The sequence below is a fragment of the Sus scrofa genome, chromosome 1, assembly GCF_054392235.1.
Source record: "Sus scrofa isolate SSC_HxYL_T2T_F1_AM1 chromosome 1, Sscrofa_HxYL_maternal_Yorkshire_Landrace_v2.0, whole genome shotgun sequence".
NCBI classification, from domain to species: domain Eukaryota; kingdom Metazoa; phylum Chordata; class Mammalia; order Artiodactyla; family Suidae; genus Sus; species Sus scrofa.
The window spans coordinates 8,710,297-8,731,562 of NC_139383.1; the positions used below are offsets into that span (position 1 = coordinate 8,710,297).

The window sequence follows — 21,266 nt, forward strand, 5'->3', positions numbered from 1 at the left end:
GGTGATAACCCACAGCTATTCAATCACTGTTACTCTCCGCATCCTTGAGCCAACAGGGCAGAGAAAGAAAGTAGAGGCCATCCGGAAAGTGTAGAGAGAGGAACACCATTCCAACGTCGGCTGCTCTACGAGTCTATGGCCATCATTTGCTCCAAAAAGGCAGACTCAAATTCAATATGCAAGTTAGAACTGGTTGTTAAAAAAAAAAACCCAAAGCTTAGGGGTGGCATCTCAGAGAGCTCACCTAGGAAGGAAGGAAGAGGTGGGAGGGCTGTGGTGGAGCAGCAGCGAGAGAACTGGTTCATTCTGATCCAAGCAGATGGAGTTCTAAGCTAATGACATCTTGTGGGGCTTCAGGGATCAGCTGTGGGGATGCCAGATCTTTGACATGAAGGCCAGGGAGGAACATAACTTTCACAACACTTTAGCGACAAACATCAAGATAAAAAGAACACATGAAGGCATTTGCTTAAAACAGCCTCCAGGGTCAGCTAATCCTGGTTTCAACTTGAAAACAAACTGCAAGGCTGAATGTAAGGACAATGATGTCCTACTGTGGAGCACAGGGAACTATATCCAACCTCCTGGGATAAACCCTAACGGAAAGGAACATAAAAAAAGAATGCACATACACTTTGCTATATAGCAGAAATTAGCACAACATTATACATCAACTATATTTTATAAAAAGAAAAAAACAAACGCAAAGCTGAAAGTAATTCACCTTTCATTTGCATCAGGGCGAAGCTGGGCAGCCTCGGCGTGGGACCACAGCCGCAGTCCCCTGGAGGAGGACCAGAGAACCTGGAGCTCAGTCTGGGGGCTTCCCGAGTACCTTCCAGCCGGCATCCTTACAAGAGGAGCCCACGCGGAGGGCAGAGCCCAGAGAGGAAACTGTTCATTTGGAGCAAGACATCATCACTGCCGAAGACAAGGCACACAATCCCTAAAAGATCCTTCCCCCAAATTTCTTTGTCATCACATCAACCCCCATAAGTTCAGTTTAGGACAAAATTCTATTAGTAGCAAAATCACGCTGCGTCTTAAAGCGGCACTACTGCCCCACCACCCCTAGGGCTCCAAAGATAATATTTACAACCTATAGCTGAAGTAATAAAGAACAGTGTCCAACGAGCACAATCTGACTGGTGGGAACTGGCTACTAGAAAACCAGACTTCTCCCAATTTCCCATGACTTTGAGTCCATCTGCCAACGCCCCAGTGGTCACAACGCAAGCACGTACATGTTGGTCCTCTTTCCCCGCCTCCTGGTTGTGCTTCTCGCAGCAGTGATCACCACGTCACAGCTGATTCCACGCTGAGGGGAGGGGCTTCGATAAAGTTATCATTAGGGTAAATAGAATGTACCTCATTTCTTAGTAAAAAGGAAACTTAAACCACTTTACAGACTTTCAAACTGGGTAAAAATCCTGTCTGTAACTCCAGGTATAATGATCACTACCCATCATAACAAAGTAACAATCACATCTTTAAAACTTACTACATTTCAACTGTTTTTCAAATCCACTGGACCAATCATTTAAAGCAGTGAGTTCATCTTTCTGGTCTTTATCCACCCAGAGCCTGACAGCATCACAGTCATGCAATGTTTGCTCAGTGAACAAATACATGAACAAACAAACATTCCTCTCAAACGTCAACCAAGAAACTTACTACATTCCAGCAGCACACTAAGGTAGCTTAATAAGTGTGCTCTCATTTAATTCTTTCAACTCTGCCAAGCACCGTTACTCCCATCCAACATATGTGGAAACTGAGGCTAAGAGAGCCAGTAAGGCGATCACAGCTGATCAACAGGACAGCACAATTCTCACTCACTCCCAACTCCACAACTCATGCTCCTCCTGCTACACAGCGCTGCCCGTCAGTCACAAATACGGTAAGGAAGCCAGATTCTCCCTACAGCCCTCCCCTTAATCCACCTGGTCAAGGTGATGCTACTCAGAAACAAACTAAACGAGGTATGTTCAGACAAGAGGAACAAGTAGACAATGACCGTAACGACTCAGGATGGCAAAAAGAGCCCAGAGGTCGCGTGGGCCCCACTCGGAGATAACCAGCCACCTCTATAGCAGGTGAGAGTCAGTCAGCAGGACGGCTGTGCCCGCCACACCCAGCATCGCAAAGGGAGGAAAGCTGAGAATTCTCAGCAAGGAGGAGTGAAAGGGCTGAAAAATGGAACTGGGGAAAAAGAGCTGAAATATTTAGCCCTGGAGACGTGACGTCCCAGGGGAGTAAATGCTGTCTGGAGCAAGCTGACCAGGAAGCCCTCTTTTCTGAGAGCAGGACGGGACCACCACCAGGAATTCATACAGGAACCCAGGAGGCAGTATTCACTTACTTGCCCAAGTCAGTGATGATTTATTTGTTTCAAGGGGAAATCATGCTCATTTAATTTATTTTCATAGCATTTGTCTCATGTAAGATAATACATAGCAAAATAAAAACTGGTACCTTTACCATAACAAATTTTAAGGCTGTATTACAAAAAATAAGGAAGAATTTACAACTGGGGAGAGCTGATCCTCTTGTCTGGAGATTCTGAGGTGGCCCTGACGTGGGGAAAGAATTAGGCTAGTCACCACTGAGTCTGAGGCCAGGCAGTAAGGCCAGGGCCTCTCGGGATCCGGCCAAGCCCTGAAAGCTCGCAGAACGTCCTGGGATCCAATGCACAGCCGTGGTGACACAGTTACCAATATTATACGAATACTTAGAAGCTGCCAGGAGAGACGATCTTCAGTATTCTCGCCGCCGAGAAGAAACGGTTATGATGGGATGTGATGGGCTGACGGCTAACTCCACAGCGGTCATCACACTGCAACAAGGAAGCGGGTCCAATCCACTCCCCATAAATCTTAGGCCCAGAAAACGTATCAAGTACAGCTTCAGAAAGCTGGAAATAAATTTAAACACCACACAAAATCCTCTTGTACCTTTTTTATACTTTTACAGTTGTTTATGTCATCTTACTTTTTAAGGGTCTCATTTCCTGCAGTTGCTCATTTTCCCGTGCTGGTTACTGGTGCGCCAGACCACAAAGCCCTTGCTACAAATGTTCTATTGTTTCAGAAAGAGCAAGAGTCAAGGGGGCCGTAACCACACATGCCTGCAGACGTGGGGGGCGGCGTCCCGTTCAGCTGCCTGGTCCCCTAAGCAATTCCTCTAGGACACGGGGCCGGCCCTGGGGGGACAGGAACCCATCACTCGCTGGCCCCCAGGGGCTCCCCACCGGCCCATCAACTGCAGCAGAAGCGCGCGGTGCCAAAAGCTCTCTCCCCCGGTGAACCCGGGCGCCCACGGGCTGCCCGCAACCGCGGCTCCCACTTCCTGTGGGTCAGCTGCCGTCTGCCAGGGAGAAACTCGGCTGCCAGTCTGTGGGCTTCATCGCGCCTCAGAGCACACAAAGTGGCTACTTTCAGACCAACGGCTAGACCTGTGAAGCTGGTCACATTCCACTCTTCACCTGTGTCGGGAAGTTCACAGTATTTTACACGTAAATCTGAGGCAAAAGGGCAAGACCGCGAGCGGCCTTTCGGGGAGGGGAGCCCAGCGTGGCTGTGGCGAGCCTGATGGGACAACGCCAGGTGCCACTCGGCAGGGGAGGCGCGCTCTTCACCGGGAGCTCGGAGGAGCGGTCGAGAACCGTCGGGCGGGCCTCTCTCGGCGGCAGGTCCGTCTGCTCAGCCCGCTGCAGCACGGACCGTCCGCGGCCAGCCTGGCGCCCTCGCTCCAGAGGACGACGCGCCCACCCCCGGCCTCGCCCCGCGCCACCCATTCGGCCACTGCGCTGCCGTCGGGCCTCCGGAAGCAGCTGTTCCGTGTTTAGGGCAGCGGGTGCAGCACACGGGGCCAGACGCGGCCTGGGTGTGGACACGGAATGAAACCGGGATGTGTGAGGAGGGGTCGGGGGAGAAGCCCCCGTGACAAGGCCGGACGGTGTCAGGCCGTGGACGCGCTCTGAGGTAAAAACGGGACCAGACAGAGAGCAGTGGAGACGGTGTCGCCGGAGGCCTGGCGAGCCCGAGTGGATCGTGTTTTCACGGGGAGGTGAACGTTTCCTCTCCGCACCAGTTTCTGTGCAGAGCAGTGCGCTGCGTGGCGTCCTGGGAAAACTTCAGGGACTAAAAGGCAGGGTGTCCTTTCCACATCAAAGCAGGATTAAAACCAAGAGACAACAAGAGGGTCAAACCAGCTACACTGGCCCAAGGGAGGGAAAAGGAGCCGTCCCCGCACCGGCTCTGGCGGACGGGGCCTGGGCTGAGGAGGGGCTTGCCCGCAGAGGAGTCGGACCCTGGGGACATCGGCGGGGTCCCCTGCCTCCCAGGCATGTCCCCTCCTGTCTGAGCTGCCCTGAGAGGAAGATAGGGATCTCTGTCTTAGAGGAAACGCACTTCAAATGCTTCACAGCCCCTGGCAGAAGGGGGTGTTTACTGCTTGCACAAGTGGGTACACAGAAGGAAAGGCTTCCAGAAGGGCTCGCTTTTAAGTAGATCAAGTTGGTGACTGGTCACCACAAAACCGTGTTGGCTGGAGCCAGGGACAGCTTTGAATACTCAGTTCCAATGATGTGACCACCAGCCAAGTGCAGTAGTAAAAACTAAATCATAGATTTGGATTGAGATACCCGAATCTCCATTTGAAAAGAACACACCATCCTCTTACACTGCGTAAGCAGATGACCCCAGAAAGGACTTTCTCAACTCCTTACAGCAAACAGTGGGAAAAGCACATCTTTGGCAGCTTTGTGGGAGCAGGTAGGAGGCAGTTTTGCCACAGGCCTCTCAAGAGCACCGAAGTCTAGGAGCATAAGTGCAGCCTTTTACGTACTTCTCATTTCCACACCTCTCTTCTTCCTTAGTTTTTTACCCAAATATCTCATGTCAACACCTGAACTTTCAGAACATAAGGCAAGCCCACCAACTTGCCAGAAAGTTCCTAAAGCTAAAACCAACCAACCGATGCAAAAAACCCCAACCATCCAATGAAACAAAAACAAAGACCCGAATCGCTGAAGCCTGTGAGTATCAGTCAGTGGTACTAACTCTCAAAATCCGTGGTCAGACGATCAGATGAGGCAATTATACACGGATGGTCACCGAAAGAGCCAGAAGAACAGCTACAGACTTTCAAATTACGACAGGGAGGACGGAGAGGAAAATCAATCATAGCGTATTCTCTTCTCACCGCATCAGCCGCAGACATCGTTGTTCTGAGTGAATCAGGATAAACTGTTTTAAGGTGAGGCTGCCGCAAGTCTGTACCAGGCGACGGCTTTATACGCAATAACCTACAGTCTCATTAGCTTGGAAATAAACTATCCAATCTAAACTGCATTTAGTTCATTTTATAAACAGCCTGATAAAGCGCCTAACTTCCTTCCTGCTACAAAAATGTCCCTGCCTTTGGACAACTTGAATACCATAGCACAGACAACACATGATTTTAGAATCATTACAGAGAGCAGTCAATATAACACATATAATCAATATTGCTACATTTAATGCTAAATAAACCAATACTGTACTCAATTTTTAACAGCATCATTATTTAACTTTATATTATTGAGGCAATTTTTTCAATGGTTGAGACAAGGTCCTCAAATGAAAAAAAAGAATCAATAATTTGTTAAAATGCTGAGACCCTGTGCAAGTATCTTTCTCCAAAGGAAGACGAGCCAAGCCCCTCTCTTATCCCCAAGCCTCAAATGGTTTAAATTCAGGACCAATGTTAATTTCATATGAACTGTGATGAGAACTTTTGCAATGATTAAGGCCATCCAGCCTCTGCTACGTTCTAAGCACTGTAAAGATAAAAAAACGGCTACTGTGGTCTTTGACTTTAAAACAATAAGATAAACAGAAAAGTATAATATATGCATTAAACACCTTGTGTATTAGGTACCAAGCACCCTGGAGGTTCCTAGAGAAGAGGGGTTGTGGTCTTTGGGCATATTTACAAAAGGATGTGAGGTGTTGACACTACAGAGGGTGGATTCTCCCAAGCTGAGATGGCAGGGAAGGACAACCCCTGTGTGGGAGAGGGGACAGAAAGCCAGCAGGACGGGCACCCTGAGTCAGACAGAAGAGTGGGCAATGCTGAATGGACCTGCAGTATGTTTCAGCGCTTCAATTCACAAGTATTCTAATAAATATAAAAGACTTCTTAATTCAGAAAGATCTGAGAAGTCCCATCCTCTCCTATTTGCCTTCCAGTTAGAGTAGGAATAGAAAGCTAGCTGGAGATCTGATTGAGAGCACACAGCCCACAGATAACAGAAAAACTAAAGAAAGCATACGTCAACAATGTCCATCCATCAATCCACTGGGCAGCTATTTCCTGAGCACCGACTATGTGCCAGGCAGTGCACTGGCAGCAGGGTCACAATTACCAGATAAACCAGGTAACCACGCCTTCAATCCCAAATCCACAGGGACTCTGTTTATCTCTGTTTATTTTGCCACATGTCTTGGGCTCAGGCTAATGGCCTTGACTCCACTCTGCTTTAGCTCTTCCCTGGGTTCGCCTCAGAGACTAGAACTACTTCACCTAAAAAGAGGAAAAAAAAAAAAGGGGAGTTCCGTGGTAACAAATATGACTAGGATCCATGAGGACTCGGGTTCGATCTCTGGCCTCACTCAATGGGTTAAGGATCTGGTGTTGCTGTGGCTGTGGCAGAGGCCAGCAGTTGCAGCTCCATTTTGACCCCTAGCCTGGGAATTTTCATATGCCACAAGTGTGACCCTAAAAAAGACCAAAACAAAACAACAACAAAAAACCCCACTCCACCTCTACAATGGGAATCTGGTTTCTCATCAACCACAGCTTCCCATCCTGTTTTTACCATTTCTTCCCAGACACGCCTTATTTGACTTTATACTTGCCAGTCTTAGGTCATAGAGTTCTCACCCACCCAGATTCCATGGCTGCCCATTTCTATAACATTCTTTGTAGTTCTTGAAATTATTTCCATTTTTTTGTTTTTCTGCTCCATTAATCTCTCCAAGTTACTAACTCGAAGCAGCCAAGCATGGCAGCGTGGACGCGCCACGTGAAGGCCACGCTGTACGGCTCTGGCAGGGACCTGATTTCACTTGAATGGCTCATGCATCACATTCCTCCACCAGCATTTCCAGCTCCAGCTCAGGGCCAGCTGCAGAGTAACCCCTCAAAATACGTCTGCTGGATGCTTTTAACAAATAAATACGTTTATTTGCCCACAGAAGCTATTACATTGTCAAAAGATACATAAGCCCTACAGCTCAACAACAGAAAAACCTAGTAAGCCAATCAAGAACTGGGCAAGGGTGTGGAACAGACATTTCTCCAAGGAAAATAAACAGCCAACAAGTACAAAAAGATGCTTAATATAATTCATCATCAGGGAAATCAAAATCAAAACCACAATACGACAGCACCTCACCTCCATGGGGGCGGCCACCATCAAAAAAAAAAAAAAAAAACCCAAAAACCAAAAACAGAAAATAACAAGTGCTGGCAAGGATGTGAGAAGCCAGAATCTCTGTGCACTACTGGTGGGAATATAAAACAGTAAGGCAGTTTCTCAAAAAGTTAGAAATAGAGGGAGTTCCCATTGTGGTGCAGCAGAAACAAATCCGACTAGCATCCATGAGGATGCAGGTGTGATTCCTGGCCTCACTCAGATCGGGCGTTGCCATGAGCTATGGTGTAGATCACAGACGTGGCTCAGATTCTGCATTGCTGTGGCTCTGGTGTAGGTGGGCAGCTATAGCTCCGATTCGACCCCTAGCCTGGGAACTTCCATATGCCATGGGTGCGGCCTGAAAAAGCAAAAAAAAAGAAAGAAACAGAATCACTATACAATACAATCTAGCAATTCCACTTCTGGACACTTATCCAAAAGATTTGAAAGCAGCATCTCAAAGAGATGTTTGAATATTCCTGTTCATAGCAGTATTATTCATAATAGCCAATAGCTGGAAGGAAACCAAACGTCATTGATGGATGAATGGATAAACAGGATGTAGTACATACATTCAATGGAACATTATTCAGTCTTAAAAGGGGCAGGAATTCTGACAGGTTACAATGTGGATGAACCTTGAGGACATGCTAAATGAAATAAGCCAGACACAGAAAGACAAACACTATATGATTCCACTTATATGAGGTTATGTGGAATAGCCAAATTCATAGAAACAAGCAGCATATATAGGAGTTCCCGTCGTGGCTCAGCGGAAACCAATCCGACTAGGAACCATGAGGTTTCGGGTTTGATCCCTGGCCTCGCTCAGTGGGTTAAGGATCTGGCATTGCCGAGTGCTGTGGGGTAGGTCGCAGACGCAGCTTGGATCTTGTATTGCTGTGGCTGTGGTGTAGGCCGGCAGCAACAGCCCTGATTAGACCCATAGCCTGGGAACCTCTATGTGCTGCGGGTGCGGCCCTCAAAAGACAAAAAGAAGAAGAAGAAGAAGAAGAAGAAGAAGAAGAAGAAGAAGTTATAGATACAGTTTCAGTTTTGCAAGATGAAAAACTCTGGAGATTGGTTACACAATAATGGAATACACTTCAAATGGTGAAGAGAGTAAATTTTATGTTTTTTGTTTTTTACTACAGTTAAAAAAAAGGTACATTTAAATAATTAATGCCCACATCTAATTACAAATTTCTGCAGATCTGGCATACTTGTCTCTCTGATGAGCTGGGTAACGACAGGACATGAGTTTCAGTTTATTATTGCAGAAAGTAACATGATGTCCTTTCTATCAAAGGAAATCTTGGTGACTCCATTTTGCTCCAGTTTCGGCTGAAACACCTTCCTGCGACCCGCTTCCTCTTTCCCTCTGCTCCCGGGAACAACATGTTTCAAATGAGCCGACCGAGAAGGATGTGCGCCCTGACCTGACCCATGGGAAGGGGACAGGTCCATCGCCTGCGTTAGGGATGAGCAGGGAGGGTCTTTCCTTCTTTGCACGCGCTTTTTGCAGCCCCCGCGCCCTTCTGCAGAAGTGAAGAGCCTTGTCGAGGCTCCCCGTGCTCACGTGTCTCATTTTCTGACACTGATGATCCAGCCATCTCCCCAACATTATCACCTCCATCCACCGTCAACTCACCGTCAGACCGTCTCCACCACAACTGACCCACCAGAAAGACGGTGGGCTCAAGACTCCGGGGAATAACCAAGGGAAAGGCCCGCTGTGCTCGCTTCCTAAAGACCTTTAGGCTTTTAAATGTATTGTTTAACAATCATTCAGTTTAAAGGTAAGAGCACTTTACCGCCATAATAACAACATCAGAGTGTAACAAATGCCGATCCAGCATTTACTTTTCTGCAAGTTTCTGATTTCTATTTCGGAAGGATTAACACCAGCTCACTCTGCTTACTCACTGTCCATGCACTTGGGGAATGGAATAAAGTATTTTGGTTAAAAGGCAAAATTTTCTTTTTCCTTTATTTCTCCTAGTTTATATCCCATAATTTAATTTGGGTCAACAAAAGATTAAAATCTGTCAAAGAGAATTACAATGAGTAGTACCAGCTCGCGGGTACTTAGCGGAGGTTGGGGGCAAACAGCAGAGCAGCGTCACAGTCGGTGTCTGGCTGACACATGTCCTCACCTGCACAAGCGTGTCCAGTGTAAAGATGTGCTCCCCACGAACATTGTAGAACTTGACCAGGGCACTCCTCAGAAGAGGGCCGTTGGGAAGGTCACTGAGCTGGGTCTGCCGTTCCATACCAGCGACCGCCAGGAGGTCTCCCTGGGTGCACCACTGGGCCACCACCTCTGAAATCACAAAGAGCCAAATGGTCAGCACAAGGACGGGACCCTTCCTGAACTTGCATTTAAGTAGTTAAAGAAATGTAACCACTGAGAGTTCCATGGCGGCCTAGTGGTTAAGGATCCAGTGTTGTCGCTGCTGTGGTTTGATGTTTGAGTTCCACGCCCAGCCCGCGAACTTCCTATGCAGCAGGCCAAAAAAAAAAGGAAAGAAAAGAAAAGAAATGGGACTGCTGAGCATGGGAGCCACTGAGTGGTGGCTTGTCCCCTTCCTTTCCTGAAGACAAGAGCTGCCCATTTCTTTGAAGACAACAGAGACTCAGGTGCTCATGACGTGCTGGGACAGCAGCTCCGACACCAGGGCTTCTACAGCAGGACGGGCGGAACTGTGTGAGTGCAGGTTAGACCATGCCACCCGTGATGGTCCACGCCAAGTGCTCTCGCCACTGCGGTGTCCCCTCCCTCCGAGAGGACCCAGAGTCAACAGATGCTACACGTGAAATGTAAACCAAGAGGAGAGCCTGGTTTCTACTCATTTGAGCTCTGTGCACTGCGAGGCAGATGAAGTTCAGAAAAGGACATGCCTGCATGGGAAGGCTGGACTTTCTCTCAGCAGTTGGATGTTGTGGGGGCTGAGAAGAGGAGGTGACCCTCCGGTGGGAGGCAGCATCGTCAGAGAGCTCCTCACGGTGAGACGCGATGCTCACCTACACGGCCTTCCGCACCCGCAAGAAACGGCTACGAAATGGCTGGTCTAATGCCAATGAGGAGAACAAGCTCAAAGTTGGTACAGTATTTACAGCACGGTTTTTCTCCCTTAAGACCCTAAAGCCCCATGCGGCCTATCCAGAGACCCCTGGAATCTGCAAGTCCGAGGCCTACTCTGCAGAGAGGCCGGAATTCAGAGGTGCCCTCCCCCTCCCCCCCGCCACCACACACACCGCAGGGCTGCACTTCCCAGCGGGGTCTAGCGGCCGGCAGCTCCCCAGCTAGATCTACCCGGTCACACGCGACCACACGTGCGGTACTGAGTCTGACCTCAACACCAGCACATTCTGAGGTCACTCAAGTTCCTTAACGTCCCTGGAAGACCAGACAGCAGGCCCTGGGTCAGGACAGCTCACCAGACCCAGGGAACCGAGGGCCTGCTTGTCCAGCCAGCCTCGACACAGTCTAGAGACAAATGCAGCAGAGTGTGCAGAGGAAGCAAACTGTGAATACTTTTTTGAGACAGTAAAGGAGAAACACTAGACCCCTCCATCTGCAGATCTTCTCTGACTGACAATGGGGTTACATGCGGATAAACCCACCCTACGCTGAACGTGCATTTAATACACGTAACTGGCCATGGGTGGGCAAAAGCACCTCACACGAAGCCGGTTTGTTAACACAGTGTTGACTCCCTCGGGTCATCACCGCATACTGTACTGACAACGAACAACAGAGAGGCTGGAAGCTCATCAGATGCTGACCCTCGTGATCGCCGGGCTGCCTGGGAACTGCCACTGCCCAGCTGGCATCACGAGACAGGATCAGACTGCGTGTCGCCAGCCTGGGAGAAAATCCCAATTCTAAATTCAAAGCACAGTTTCTACCCAACATGTATCACTTCTGCCCCATCATAAACGCGAAAAACCCTGAGTTGAACCATAATACGTTGGGGACTGCCAGTTCTTATGAGCCAAGCACCTGGCCAGTCTGCGAAAGGAGAGGTGACCGTGGAGGGAAGGAGCTGCCACCAGCCGTCCGTGACGCCCCTGGCGACCTCTTCCCAGCAGCCACTAGCACAGCCCATGACGCAGTGACAAAACATAAACACAGTCTCAAAACACGACTGCCGTCCTTACCACGTCTACGACTGAGGCCTTAAGATACTCTGAAACCAAGACAGAAAAGAGAAACTGTCTACATGCAGAACCTGCTGGATGACACCAATTTACTTAAACTTCACCCAACTTTCTGAAATTAGGGAGGCCTACTACACAAAGCATATTGTGCCATGAGAGTAAAAACGACGGAGGACATTTTTAGATTAAATTTAGATTTCTAGTCAGGTAATCACAAGAATACTAAATTTGCCCGTATTTTTAGGCTACAACTCAAGATGTCCACATGTAGAAGGAGCACTACTTTTCGTTTTGCTTTGTTTTGTTTGTAGGAGGTTCCCAGGCTAGGGCTCGAATCGGAGCGGCAGCTGCCGGCCTTCGCCACAGCCACAGCTTGCAGAACCCAAGCCACTGTGACCTACACCATGGCCCAGGGCAACGCTGGATCCTCAGCCTGCTGAGCGAGGCCAGGGACTGAATCCACATCCTCATGGATACTAGCTGGGTTCATAATCCGCTGAGCCAGTGGGAACTCCTGGGACGGCTACTCTGTGTCACCTCCCCAGTCACCTCCCCTTCCTGTTCCCGACTCTCTCCTGCACTTTGTGGCAATGTGTCAGAAATGCTGCCCCGACACCATCTAGCCTGACAGAGAACTGAATAATACATCCAAGGGATGAAAAATAATGTTCCCACAGGTAGTTTCTAAGATGGTGAAAAATTGGAAAAATTCACCCTACAAAGAAGACCAAGGAACTGAGTGGTAATTACGACATTTTCAGTGCCCATCAGCTACCTCATTGAGAACAAAGCTCAGGACCGCAAGACAAGCGGCAGGTTTGGATGAGATGAATAAACTTGGTTAAAGGGGTTAAAAACAGAGTTTCAGAAGAGCAAAAGTAGAGCTTGGATGACGGAATCTATGGAGAATTTATGATGACTGCCTTTCTGTTTGAGCTCCGTGAAAGAACGTTCAGAAGAATTTACAGAAAAGTGCAACAGTTTACGTTCGTGATCATCGTAAAAGACACTCGGCCCTGCACACGCCCATCTGCGGTGCCTGAGAGGAGGGCTCCACGTCCCCCGGGAGGGACAGGCTGAATGATTCCTTCCAGTTACAGGTCTGAAACAGCAATGGGACGCCCAAAAGAGGGATTTTCATGTGCCTCTAAAAATATGGTAGGGGCTTCCGTCATGACGCAGTGGAAGCGAATCCGACTAGGAACCATGAGGTTGCAGGTTCGATCCCTGGCCTCACTCAGTGGGTTAAGGATCTGGTGTTGCCGTGAGCTGTGGTATAGGTCGCAGACTCACCTCGGATCTGGCGTTGCTGTGGCTGTGGTGTAGGCAGGCAGCTGCAGCTCCAGTTAGACCTCTAGCCTGGGAACTTCCATATGCTGCAGGAGTGGCCCTAAAAAGCAAAATAAATAAATAAATACAAAAATACTCTATAGTTCTGAAACAGAAGCAAGTGCTTCCAGGGTGTGCAGGCCAGTTGATGCCTTCCAGCCCATCAACAGTTAAGTGTACAGACTTGATTCTCTGCACCCCTGGGGTTCCTGAATAATTCACGACCCCCTGTTCCAATGGCCAGTTCTGATGACAGTAGCAAGCAGAGCTGGAGGCTTGCCCCCAACCTTGCATTCAGGTTATAATAAGGCCCTTTAGCATCAAGGTCCAAGGGGGCAGCCCTGGAATTTCTACACTGCACCATTCAAGACAGAAGGGACAGAACTGTTTTCTTTGAAAGACCTCATCAGCCAGCGCCTCAGCAGTCTTCTTGAAGAACAAAATTCAGAACACTCCGCATGCTCCCGGACACTGCTCTCCTCTTGAGAGAACATTTCATGATGCCTCCCAGGAGGGCGTCAGCCCCTGACTGCCGGCTTCACCTGGATGCCTCGGGCGGTCAAGGTAACTGTACAGCACACGGTCAGTTCCTTCAGAAGCCTTAAAACTAGAGGGGCTCCTGTGTCGAGTGCCTCGTGCGTCGTCTGCTGCCACAGGCCCAGCTGATGCTGGTGCCCAACGCCATCGCTGCCAGCGGGAGGCCAGCACCCACCCCCACAACGATCACAAGGGCAGGTGAAGACGGAGATGCCGTCAGGAAGCCCTCCTCTAGGTGGGACTCTTCACAGACGCGGAGGAGCGAGAGGAAAGAGCTCTACGGCCAGGGTCCTTTAAGCCCGGGGGAGGTGGCTGCAGGGGCAGGCAGCTGGGAAGGCCAGCCGCACGGGCTCATCTGTACCTTTCAGCCCTGACTGGATGACAGTGGGAGACAGGTCGTCGTAGTTGCTCATCAGGCTGATGTCTCCCGAGGTGAAGCTGACGGTGAGCAGCGGCTTGATGGTCTGCACCGGGATGGGATAGGCGGCCGGACCATCTGCGGGGACAGGAGTGCTGAGTGAAAAAGAGGCGCACCACACACCACCCAGATCCGGGCCGCACGCTGCCATCCTGCCAAGGGCCTGAAAACCGCCTAGGAACGCGGGTCAGACTCCGGGCTGCGACGTCACTGAGAAGGCCCAGCTGCAGAGCACCCAGGAGCCACGCGAAAGCGCGGGGGCGCTTCCTGAAGAACAGTGAAGGCGGTGGGGCCAGCGGCCCTGAGGGCACCGAGGGGGCTCCCTGGGCCCTGTCGTGTGGTGCTGAGCGCGTGTGAGAAGTGTATTCACCTGGGTGGTTGTGATACGTGTTCCTGGTGATGTGCAAATGGAAATGATTTTAACGTCACATAACACCTATAGATGGTGGGAAGACGGAGGAAAACGTTTTCTTAATCCTGGTCCAAAGTACAGAGAAAAGCTGCCTTTCAATACTGAACGCACTTGCACCGATTATAGGAGATAAGCAGCCACCATTCTCTGTTGTTACCAGAAGACCCCAAATGGGGAGGGAAGGCCGGGGCCGGATGTGGCTCGTGGACCCGGGTAGCCGAGCGGAGGTGAGCTCGGAGCTAGACGCCTGCAGCACAGGAAAGCCAAGCAAAGCAGAGTGTGGTGCAGCCCCGCCTGCAGGAGCCCTCGTCACCCTCCTCTGCTCCACTTGCCGGTGCTGCGGGCACCTAGCTCCCTGCTCATATCCCCTCGGCCACCAAGAGAAGCCCTGCACGGTCTGAAGGGCAAGCGCCAGCCATCCCCACACTGCCCGCTGCTTCCAGGAGGGCAATTGGTCAGAGCAGCGGCCAGGAACAGAGTTCGAGCCCAGAACCTGCCCCAGACCTCCATGGTAAACCTGGTGTCTGGACCGTGTTTCTGCCCAAGACACGGGGATGAGGAGACATTCTGCTGTAAGGGGTCCAGCCCAGTGCTGACCGACACTGACTTCACGAGAGGGAGGCGGAGGGAGCAGCACACCTGGCTCAAGGCCCCTGGGCCCCCGAGGAAGTGGACGTGCGGGAGCTAAGGGCTCTTCCTCCCAAGACCCACCAGAGCTGGGAGTCCTCTCTCAGTGAACACCGCCTCGTCCCTGAGTGAATGAATGAACACGAAGGCGTACTCGTCTCTGGGAAGCATGCCACTTTATCACGTCTGGGACAGGAGGGAGAGGACAAAGAATCACTCCAAGTACCGATGTGGGCAGAGCTGATGGGGGAGAAGTAAAAGCCCCTTCCCTGGACCAGCCCTTCCCGTCAAACCCGCCCACGGGCACGCGGGAGGGTGGAGCCGTCCAGTGTGTGAGCGCGACTCAGCCAGCTGCGTGAGCACAGCTGCCCCAAGTCCTGCGGCGGTGACCACACCTCGGCGGGGCGTCCCTTCGCTAGTCAGGGCGCTGGGCAGGCCGGGGCTGAAGGCTGACCTTGCTGCCGGCCAGCAGCAAAAGCCGAGGCCTCTGATGGGGGGATAAGACACCCGCAAGGGGAGGAAGAGGCTGGAATCTGAAATTATCCCCACCAGGGGTTTCAAACAATCTCTCATCACGGGTACAAATGCTAAAAAGCTCAGAGGTCACCTACCCTAATCGAACATCGCTGTGAGGCTTGGGGGCAGGGGTCTTCTGAACCGAGAAGGGAAAGGCTCCAGCGGGAAATAGCAGAGACAGGGACGTGGCTGTCAGCCCCACGTACTGGCCTCCATCACGGGCAGAGCCAATCCTCTTCTCACCTGACTAAAGCTACAGGCTTGACAGCGTTCGGGAGCTGGACACCACATACTGCGTGATGCTGTTAGCGCATGGCCTTCTCCCTCCTCGGCCTTCTCCTTCCTCGGCGCTCTCTAGTCCCACCGCGCAGCTAAGCCCCACAACAGCCCCAGGCGCCGGAAAGGGCCCTGGGTCCCCCGCATCGAGGAAAACCTAGGCCTGAGGGGCTTCAGCAACCTGACCGACAGGGATTCCGTGAAAAGGGATGCAGAGGGAAGCGAGGCAGGTCCAGAACAGAGATTGGGCTGCTTTGCCCTGCGTTCCCGTGGAGAACCCCTCCCAGCGCGTCAGGGCAGGGTCCCTCCCACTGACGGATGGCTTTCTCCTCCGACGCCCTGGTCCCTGGAGCCAGCGCGCTACCTTGGGGCGGGGAGTAGTCGTCGGAGTCGGTGTCGCTCTCGCTGCTGTCCTCCACCAGGAAGGCGGGGTAGTTCCAGGACATGCTGAGGATGCCGTCCGACTCGTGCAGGAGGACGTGGGCCAGCATCCTGCCGTGGCAGTCCATGACGATCACCTGCCCGTCCGCCGTGCCAAAGAGGACCTGCAACCAAGCACCAGGTGTGATGGACGCGTGGCGGACCTCACGGCCCCGACTTCTTGTTCCCAAGCACAAGATACATTTAGAACTAAACCAGACACCAGTTAAACAACTGAGGAAATACAAAAAGCATTACGGAGAAGACTCTGAGCTGGCTATTACTGCAAGAATTTTAGTCCTTTATTACTGAAATAGGACTAACATCATAATAAATATTTCATTATGTTGCCTGGATGTTTTCAAATACAGCAAAATCACCGTTTAACTTTTTATGAGTTGTTTTTGTTTGTTTTGGGTTTTCTTGGTTGGAGGAGGAGGGCTAAGAAGTTAATATTTACTTATTTTTCTTGAAAAAAAAAGCAGCAGAGATTCACTGGTAAAATTCTTAAATTTCAAAGAAAAACGTTAAGTGTATTTAAGCATCTTTGGTTCATGTTTTATTTCAGTCAGAATAATAATGGTGTTGAGGAACTTAGGTAATGATGCCACAGTGAATCAACGGCATTCATACACTCAGTGAGTGCTTACTGTGTCAAGTGCTACGCTAACAAGTTCACCTCATTAATTGTCAAAATAATTAAGTGCCAGCACTGCCGGCATGAAGCTCAGATGGCCCGACAACTCGAGGGCTGCTCCTAGGGGACCCCCTAGTCCCCGGGCCAGGTACACATTCAGGCACATGCTGGGGTGTCCAGGACTACAGCGCACACAGGCAGGGGAAAAGGTCGGATGGGGTGACCAGCACCCATCAGAGTGGGAGAGGAACCGCACAGCTGCTGGAGGCCTCCCCGGATGGTCATCCTGCTGGAAGTTCCCGAGGGGACGCCTGGGGCCCGGGAAGCAGGACCTCATGAGGGGCACACTGTTATTGCTTGCTTAGTGTGACCGACTCCGCAGTTTTCGAATCTGCTGGCACTGAACCTTTCTCTTTCAGACAGGCAGCGTGTCTATCCATCAACAACTCTTTGTGAGAACTGTGTAAGTTATTTCTGTTTTACAGATGCAGAAACAACTTAACGGAGGTCAGGTACACTGACAAAGTCTAGCGGTCTATCTAACTAGAAAGACCAGGGTTTACACCAAGGGAAAGTTAAGACTTCCTAGGTCCATACATCTTTTTGCTTTTATGGTTTTGACAAAGACTTGCCAGTCCTTGAGGGCAAAGACTGTCCAGAGCTGTAACCTTGGCGCCTTTGGGCTTCAGGTCCAGTGGGCACTCAGTAAGCATTTACTGTCACATCAGTGAAGTCAAGTCAGTGACAACAATATGACTATTTTAGGACATACATCCTGATATTAAGGTCGACTAACGGCAAGGGAAGACGTATTTCATTTCAGTGGTAATAATCTCAAAATTTATAGAGCTATTTTAGATAAACTGTCCAACAAATATTCCTTTTTTTGTTTGTTTGTTTTTGTTTTTTGCCTTCTTTTTTTTTTGTTTGTTTGTTTGTTTTTGCTATTTCTTGGTCTGCTCCCACAGCATATGGAGGTTCCCAGGCTAGGGGTCGAATCGGAGCCGTAGCTGCCAGCCTATGCCAGAGCCACAGCAACGCGGGATCTGAGCCACGTCTGCGACCTACACCACAGCTCACAGCAACACTGGATCATTAACCCACTGAGCAAGGGTAGGGATCGAACCCACAACCTCATGGTTCCTCGTCGGATTTGTTAACCACTGCGCCATGATGGGAACTCCCAAATATTCCTTTAAATATGGTATTTTAATGACTAAAAACTAAGAAAAAACTTAAACAGTTTTTCCTGGGGCCAGTGATGAGTCATGATCAAATGTTCCTTAAAGGAAAAAAGACAAGACTTAGGAAGAACGTAGTAAAAATCATTTTAGAAAAAGGTGAATTTTTGGTAGCCAACAGAGAAAATCAGTTTCCACTGGCACGTCCACAAAGTCCTCATGCAACATGGGCAGAGGGGGCCCTGGCATGGTGGGTCAGGCCCACTGAACTCCTGGAGGAGGTGGGCACTGTGAAGCCTGAGTTTTCGGTGACGATAAATACAAAACATGACTTACTGTAATTTCTACTGAAATGTAAAACTCAGGTATTTCAAACGAAGAAGAGGTGCAGGAATCCTCTGCGAGGCGGCGTCCCATCCACGTCCTCCCTCCACTGTTCACGCAGGTTCGGAAGAGCGGCTGTGCACCTGTGCCCGTGCTGGGGCGGGGCTGGGCGGGGAGGTGAAGGGCTAACGGATCCCTCCGACTCTGCTTCGAATAAACACGGCCCAGCAGCAGGCAGGAGCACAGACCATCCCTCTCAAGTGCTCATGCAGTCTCCACTGGCACAGTGTCATGTCAGTTCTTGTGTCTGACTCCCAGGCTAGACTGGAGGCTTCTGGGGACCTGCGCCACGTCTGCTCTGTTCACCACCGACCCCCCAGGGCCCGCCAGAGGGGACAGCACACAGCAGGGTTTGTGAAGGGATGGAGGAGATGAGGCCTCTTTTGAGTACCACTCACATTTTTCCATTTTGGAGAAGGACAGACAGCACCGAATGCATGAATGAAAGGGCTGGTGTTTTAACGAGCTTTCAGTGTTCAACATCACAGTAAAGCCAAATAGGACCACAAACAGAAACGAAAAACAGCCAGCCTCCAAACTGCCCACCACGACTTCTCGGCTCTCTTGGAAGATCATGCGCTACTGAGATCAGAGAGGAGGAAAACGGCGCACGAGCCGTCGAGCTGTCAAGCAATGACGGAGGAAGCTATTCTGTTTGGAGCAATGCTGTCAGAGAAGTGAAGAACACTGATTCAACACAAAATCAGATTTTAAAAAACCACCTCTATTACAAGTGCTTTTTATGCCTAATCATTTCCAATGAGATAAAGCTTATATGAGCTAAGCATTTCAAGAGAATGAGTCAGAAAAGTCTAGTAATGATGAATATACACACATGCATCGATCCTGGGGCTCCAGACAGACTGGTGCCAGCTCCTCCTTCCAGGCTCTGTCTCCTCGTTTAGGCTTGGTCCCTGATCCTTTTCCCTCTCTAGGAGGTCACAGTCATGCCCAAGGCCTCCAGGACCCCATTCAGGCTGGTTCACTCAGGCCTCTCCCCTAAGCTCCAGACTCACACATCTACCTGCCTACCTGCCACCTACCCCTGGATGGTCCAGAGCCAGGACCTGCAGAATCAACACATCCCAGATGAAATGCATCATCTCACCTTCCCCCCAACCAACACAGCCAGCAGGTCCTCTGGTGGCAAGTTATCTCCAATGTCCAGTATGGTGTCTGGTGTAACAGGTGAGCACACATCAGGTGTCATGGTTTTGGGGACCAACCACACAGAATTAATCCTCCTCTAAGCATGCCCCCCAAAACACTCTAAACGTTGCTGTTTCTGCTTGTCTGTCTTTCTAGCAAGTCTAATGGTGCCATTTCTCCAGTAGCATTTGCTTACTTTGTCTATCTTCGTCACATTTTGCTAATTTTTGCAATATTTCAAACTTCATTATTATATTCAGTGATCTGTGATCAGTGCTCTTTGATGTTACTACTGTAATTGTGGACACCAAAAACCATGCTCATATATGAGTGCAAACTTAATTGCTTATTTAAAGGACAACAAAGGACCTAGAAGATGACAAACTCAGTTGATAAAACAAGGTTTGAGAGAACTGACTCTAATTTTGCAAGCAGTTCCACTGCCGATAAAATGCTATCAAATAGCATTTTATGCTACAGAAAAAAATGGTTCATGAAAAGAAGAGTCAATCTATGTGGCCAAGTTCACTGCTGTCTTATTTTAAGAAATTGCCGCAGCCACCCAAACCTCAGCAACCACAATCCTGATTGATCAGTCATCAGCCATCAACACTGAAACAAGGTCCTCCACCAGCAAAAAGATTACAAGTCGCTGAAGGCTCAGATGTTAGCAATTTTTAGCAATAAAGGATTTTGTTTTCTGGGTTTTTTTCTGGCCACACCTATGGTGTGCGGAAGTTCCTGGGCCAGAGATTGAACCTGTGCCACAGCAGTGACCCAAGCCACTGCAGTGACAACATAGGAGCCTTAACTCACTATGCCAAAAACAAACTCCAGCAATAAAGTCTTTTTATTTTTATTTTTTTATTTATTTGCTTTTTAGGGCTAGGCCCGAGGCATATGGAGGTTCCCGCCTAAGGGCCAAATTGGAGCTATAGCTACCACCCTACGCCACAGCCACAGCAACTTGGGATCTGAGCCGAGTCTGTGACCTACACCACAGTTCATGGCAACACCGGATCCTTAACCCACTGAGCGAGGCCAGGGATTGAACCTGCATCCTCATGGATACTATTTGGATTCGCTTCCCCTGCACCACAACAGGAACTCCTAAGTATTTTTAAACTGAGGTACGTACATTGTCCTTTTAGACATAATGCTATTGAATACTTAATAGACTACAGCATAGTGTAAACATAACTTTTACTTACACCGGGAAACCAAAATATTTGTGTGACTCGCTTTATTGAAGGATCTGGAACTGAACCCACAGTATCTCTGAGATGTGCCTCTGGTAATTTCAGCCCCTCTTGATGGCATGTGCCTAAATGCACTGCTGTGGAGGGAGGAGGGAGGGGACAAGCTGTGACATCCCTTTGCTCTTTAAACCCTCCTGTTGGGTTCAGAAAAAACACTAGCCTTCAAATGTGCTTCAAGGCCCAATTTGACTATTCTGCAACAAAGGAAAGAGAGTTACTGAAATCAGACATGTGCAAAGGATAGAACTGTTCAAGTGATTAACAGAGTATTTCCTGGTTCAAAAAAAAAAAGATAAAATGTAATTTTACAATTGACTTTAACAGTCATTTCTCAGACATTTTAAGATTTATTCTGATAAATATGGGAAAGAAATCTCACCCAAAATATCTATAATAAAAATGTGAATCTTTGGGCTAAACATATAATTTTGAAGTCATTTCATCTCTTCACTGCAGAATAACTGCTTATAAACTAACCCATGAAGATGAGAGACT

The 21,266-nt window shown here is 49.5% G+C and overlaps 1 protein-coding gene across 2 annotated transcripts in view; it reads right to left on the reverse strand.

Moving 5' to 3' along the window:
• The window catches only part of TULP4 (TUB like protein 4), a 236,896-nt gene that overhangs the window by 29,023 nt on the left and 186,607 nt on the right, over positions 1-21,266 (reverse strand). For both annotated transcript variants that reach the window (XM_085022442.1, XM_085022441.1), the window contains 3 exons: positions 16,106-16,286; positions 13,854-13,988; positions 9,619-9,785 (listed from right to left, as the gene is read on the reverse strand). In XM_085022442.1, the coding sequence (XP_084878568.1) occupies positions 9,619-9,785; positions 13,854-13,988; positions 16,106-16,250 (447 nt within the window). In that variant the 5' untranslated portion in view covers positions 16,251-16,286. The remainder of the gene's footprint in view (positions 1-9,618; positions 9,786-13,853; positions 13,989-16,105; positions 16,287-21,266) is intronic.